A 6,000-nucleotide genomic window follows, 5' to 3' on the forward strand; every position below is an offset into this window, starting at 1 on the left:
CTTGTCTGCGCATGTGATGTTAGTTGGACATTAGCCACTATATGTGTGATAATACACTTCGATATCGCTCACAACTGACCCGAGGTTCGGGGTTACATATCTATGCATGTGTGGTATGAAAAGTCAAGGTCTCTTGTAGACTAACTAGTCACTGAAATAAAAATACCTCAGAGGGAAAAGATAGTTGTTAATTTATCTTAATACAATATAATAAAAAGGAGCCTAGAGACCTTCTTTGGAAACTGCAGTAATTAAGACGTGCCAAGTATTACAGACTAGCATTGACTGTATTGGATGTATTTGATGGCGCCTCATTTCGATGTGCATCCCTTAGACGTGACAGTGTTCATGGGTTCCGATCATGCTCTGCCCTGATAGAGTTTCTTGATTTGTTAGCACCATAAAGCTCGTGGGTTTCATCGAATTGGTAAAACTCCAAAACCTGCATCACGTTGTGCTGTCCTACCACATAATGCCATTTCTCCGTGGTTCACTCTGAGGCGCCCTATTTCGATGTGCAAAATTACGCCCTTTGTGACTGGTTTCATGGGTTCGAATCCCGGTGCAACCTGATTATGCTTCACGAGCTTGTCAGCACCGGACCCGTACTCGTGGGTTTCATCAAAGGGGTAAACGTCCCACACTTGCATCACTTTGTACTTTCCACCAACACCATACTAACGACGTTTTGTAACGTGAGCGTGGCTGAAACGTGCTCCTGGACACCTGTAGACACTTGCTAGGTCCTAAGAGCTGTCCGAATGAAACCGGGACTCATTTGCGAACAGCATATATACTGTTCCAGTCTTGTCTTCTGAACCTCAGATGCTGTCTAAACCAGAGACGTGGAAGCAGAGTCGGGTGATTCGCTAGACGTCGGGGCCAAGTTATGCGCTCCCTCAACCGGTTGCGCACGATTCTGCCACTAATTGGTCTCAACCCAGGAATTGTCCGAGATGAGGATCAAAATGTCTGGCAACTTCATTGCGCGCCATTTCTGTTTGCAGAATAGCCACGGCGTATAGACGTTGATTTACAGCAGGTCGTGGCTTTGCTGAGCGTTATTTATGGTTAAACAAAGGTGTTTTATGAACAACTGTCAGCTACACAATCATTGTGTGCTTTTCCCATTAAAACACTCGTGTATGCATATCATGCTCCTTACAAACATCCAAATTGTGCGCCACGCATAAACATGCACGTGTAAATTGTGGATCAAGACCTTCAAGTCGAGAATATGTCTTCATGAATATGTATTACAAGATGTATTATCTAATTTCAGAATATTTTTTTATTGAACTCTATATGAAGCACAGTTACTTTTTTCCGCTAGTATATATGACACGATAAAGGACACGAACGTATGTATTTTGGTGGTACCACTTTAGCAGTAAATATAAATTATCAATGCACCATAGTTACCAGACTACTTTACGAGTGAATATAAAATATCAATGCACGAAAATAATCAGACTAGATTTTCTTTCGAAACAGATTCCACTCGGCATTAAGGGCAAGTTTCTTGTTGTTATATATGAATTGCTATACAACAAATCAAGTAGTTTCACAATCCGGATATATAAATAAATTCAACAATTAATGAAATGTACTCCATCCCTGATTACTCTGAACATATGGATAAATCAGCTCATCGCTTAATGCCGATTGGCCGTTTGAGAAATCCTATGACTTCATTGGTTAATGACGCATTGCCGGAACTACTTTTTCCCCATTCATCATGTTCATTCATCTTTTTCCCACAAACAAGTTTCTGCCATAAAAGATTTGTGATTTAAAATCTTCGACATGAGGCAGTCTAAATATATATTTTTTATTTATCCATTAACACATGTTGTTTACGATAATGCACACAAAACATTAAATCTAATTAAGATTTGTACGTACAGTAATGTGATTGACTGTACCGTGTGCTATCCCTGCACGTAAACAGCAGTGTCAACATTCCTTTCCCCGATAAAAGTGAACGATCTTGTGAAAATTTACGGAAATTCGGTTGGAAGAATAGTGAACATTACACAGCCAGTGAACAATTTAAGCGTATGGCTGAACCACAAGTCCCTCGTTGTATACTAAATGCAAGGCATTTCAGAAATAAATAAAAACAATAACACATGGATATCTTATAATGGGCAATAACGTAGTCGCGGTATAAAACGAATTCTATAACAGCAGGAGAGAGATCGAAAGACAACGACATTGACTGTTGTTACAAAAAGTAAGTGAGTGAGTGAGTGAGTATGGTTTTACGCCGCTTTTAGCAATATTCCAGCAATATCACGGCGGGGGACACCAGAAATGGGCTTCACACATTGTACCCATGTCGGGAATCGAACCCGGGTTTTCAGCGTGACGAGCGAACGCTTTAACCACTAGGCTACCCGACCGTCCCACAAAAAGTAAGACATATGCTCACTTGAAAGAGTCAAATAAACCTTACTTGTTGTAGAATCATTTTACACAGTTTGTTGTTGTTTAGAATGTTCAGACCGATAGGAGTTTTGGTTTTCTTTTCGTAGTCATGGGAGCTAGTGACTTTGAGGTTGATGACGGAACACTATCGACACGTGTTTGAAATTTGTTTCAACAATGCCAAGTCATTTTGAATTCATTCTTGTACTATTATACATGAATCAAAATGTTTATTTATCGCCAAAATTAATTGGTTCGGGACTTACAACTTTAATTTCATTCGGGACAGATAACCATTCAGTCCTCGTCACTCGTAAAGTGTTGTCTATAAACGACTCTTAGTCAGAAGTTGTTTGATCAAGGTTACAACATTCAAGGCCTCACTAAAGTTTGCAAAAAGTGTTTAATGTGGACATGTGGAAGACATTTCCAGATTTGACGCATCAGTAACAAAACTGATTTTTCAGGTTGAACATCTGCCTTGCCTTTGCATGTGTTTGTGGCGGGTGCCATCGGTGGGGCAGGCTACACCTGGTATCATCATTATGTCGTAGCGATTCATAAACACATGCTCATGATATAGTCGGAATCGTACAATCGACTCTGCTTTAGGCAGATCTTTGTTATGAATATGGAAAGAGTTTGGTCGTTTATAATTACATATAGATATAGATAACACGATAAAGGACACGGAATTGTATTTACGTTACTTGTAAAGCTTTCTTCTTTATATAGATTGCTATTCAACAAATCAGGTAGTAGGGCGCCGTGCATTAACATGCACGTGCAAATTGTGAATCACGACTTTAAAGTCGAGGAAATGTCTCTATGAATATGTATTAAAAGATGCATAGTTTTATTTCAGAATATATTTATTTAGATGTACTTCTATATGAAGTACAGTTACTTTTTTCCGTTAGTACAGATAGCATGGAAAAGGACACAAAGTAGTGTGTTGTTGTTGCACCACTTTACTTGAAAAGATATATTAGAGTAAAGTACGGTTATAACGAACCCAAAGGGACTACTAATTTTAGTTCGTTATAACCGTAGTTCGTTATAAGCATATATACAGCATAACTACAGCAAATAGTCGGGACCAAAAAGTAAGTTCGCTATATCCGTCAGTTCGTTATAAGCGTGTTCGTTATAACCGTAGTTTACTGTATTCTTTAGTTGAATTTCGATACAAAAAATCAAGTAGTTTAACAATACGGATCCATAAATATTATTCAACAATTGATATAAAAGTATGAATAAATCTACTCCACCCCTGATGCAAAGAATAACTCCGACATTACTATGAAAATAAAGAAAAATCAGCTCTCGTTTTTATAGGTGGCTACTCACATGACTGCATCCGACATCAGCAATGCTGTTCGTTAATACTGATGGTATATAGTTACCGATACAATATCCGTCCTCGCTATGTCGAAACTTGATCGTATAAAGAAGACCAAGACATTAACGTATGAATGAAGACTTATGGGCGTCAATCTACATATACTTCCAATGCGACTTTTAGGTCCAGGTGCTTGTAAGGTACGAATTGTCAAAATGAAAGAATAAACAAGTTGAAATCGATACGGCAGACATGGCTTCATTGATACTATGGCTTGCCACTAAAAGATAAATAAACAAGTAATTACAACATAACAATCGATGGGATGAGGTTCAAGAGCATCAATCACTTTCTTTTCGCCGATTGTCAATGAAATTAGGTTTTTGTTCGCCAAACAAAATATTCAGCACCACCCTGGGCTCCAGTTGCCTCCATAGAGATCTGGGTTTGATTTAGGGTCAGCTGGTGGTTGATAAGCTGGTACTCGCGTCTTCTCCCAGTTCTCAAGGCGTTGTTTCATCATCGCTACAAGCTCGGGGTGCTTAGCAGAGAGGTCGAAATGTTCAGTTGGGTCGGAAGTGATATTGTACAACATATATGGAGGAAACTTGTCCTTCTTTTCCTGGGGAGGGTCATCTGGTCCCTCGCCAGACTGTGGAAGAGGATTCCAATCATTGTGAGATCCCGGTGAACCTCGCATCAGTTTCAGGTCACCATATCTAATTGCTGAGGAGTTGGACTTGTCATAGATGTTGTAGACGAACTCTTTTCTCTTACTCGGGCCACCATTGATGAGCATGTCGTACTGACTTATCCCGTCCATGTTGGGGTCTGTGTTCTCTCCACCAGCCAGCTCCACAAAGGTCGGGTACCAGTCTACAGCATGCATCATTCCAGTGTTGAGGTAGCCCGTCTTCTTCAGAAGGGTTTTACTGTAGATGAAAGCAGTTCCTTTCGTCCCACCTTCCCATAGTGTCGCTTTAGCTCCACGTAGAGGAAGGTTGTTTGCAGAACGCCAATAAGGCCCGCCATTGTCAGTCGTAAACACCAGCAGCAAGTTGTCAATGAGTCCCGTTTCCTCTAAAGCATTTGTGATGTTAGCAACAGCTTCATCAAGAGCACTGATCATACCGCAATAGGTCCTTCGTTCCATGCTCTTGATATGCTTGTACAAATTCTCATACTCAGGGGGAACTTCCAGAGGTTCGTGTACTGCTTGAAACGGCAGATACAAATAAAGTGGCGTGTCCGTATCGTGAGATTTAATTATATCAACTGCTCTTTCTGCAAACACGCGCGTTGAATATTTACCCTCCGGTTCCGTATATACGGTAGTGTTAAAGCGTAGATCATATCCAAAATATTTATCAAATTTTCTTGTGTGCTTGAAATAGTCTTCACCACCAATGTAAAATCCAACGAAGGTGTCAAACCCACGGTAGGTCGGGGTGTATTTCAAGTTGCAGAAGCCTAAATGCCACTTCCCAACAGCATGGGTGCTATATCCTAGTTCCTTTAACTTCTGAGGGAGGAAGGTGAACTTAATGGGAACAAATGCAGGAGAGGTTGCTCTGATGACGCCGTCCTGTAGTCCAGTGTGGTAGGGGAAGTACCCCGACATGAAGCAGTTTCTGGATGGCGAGCACACGGGCTGCACATAGGAGGAGTTTAGGATGACTCCAGCTTTGGCCAACTTGTCCAGGTGTGGCGTCAGAACCTGTGGATTACGGAAACCAACATCGTTCCAGCCCAGATCATCCGCAACTATGAACACAATGTGTGGCTTAGCTGCTTGACTTCCATTAAGGGAAACGAAAATAAGAGCAAAAGTCGCAACAAGGCGTGCAGCCTTCATGGTTGACACTGGTGTATTGCTGATCTGGTTTTATCGACACCGATGCATTGCGCATCTAGCTTTATCTCCTGGTCTGCACATGTGATGTTACGTGGACATTAGCTGCTAAACGCGTGACAATGCTAAGCGATATTGCTCACATCCGACCCGGGTATCAGGACTACTTATCTATGAATGTGTGGTGTGAAAAGTCAAGGTCTCTGATTATATATAAAATATAGGAGTATATAATATATTGACATGCAAAGTCGTTATAAACATGAGCATATGCCTATATAAGTCGTTGTCAACATGGAATATGCCTTTTTAAAATCGTTGTCAACATGGTCAACTTGTCCAGGTGTTGGGTCAGAACCTGTGGATTACTGAAACC

The 6,000-nt window shown here is 40.8% G+C and overlaps 1 protein-coding gene across 1 annotated transcript; it reads right to left on the reverse strand.

The window, feature by feature from the left end:
* Positions 1–1,273: 1,273 nt before the first annotated feature.
* LOC124142712 (arylsulfatase B-like) lies at positions 1,274–5,683 on the reverse strand. Its single transcript, XM_046511309.2, has one exon. The coding sequence runs from the start codon at positions 5,625–5,627 to the stop codon at positions 4,176–4,178; it is 1,452 nt and encodes a 483-aa protein (XP_046367265.2). The 5' UTR covers positions 5,628–5,683; the 3' UTR covers positions 1,274–4,175.
* Positions 5,684–6,000: the final 317 nt, after the last annotated feature.

Source organism: Haliotis rufescens, unplaced genomic scaffold, assembly GCF_023055435.1.
Source record: "Haliotis rufescens isolate VD_foot unplaced genomic scaffold, xgHalRufe1.0.p SCAF_2, whole genome shotgun sequence".
Classification (NCBI taxonomy): domain Eukaryota; kingdom Metazoa; phylum Mollusca; class Gastropoda; order Lepetellida; family Haliotidae; genus Haliotis; species Haliotis rufescens.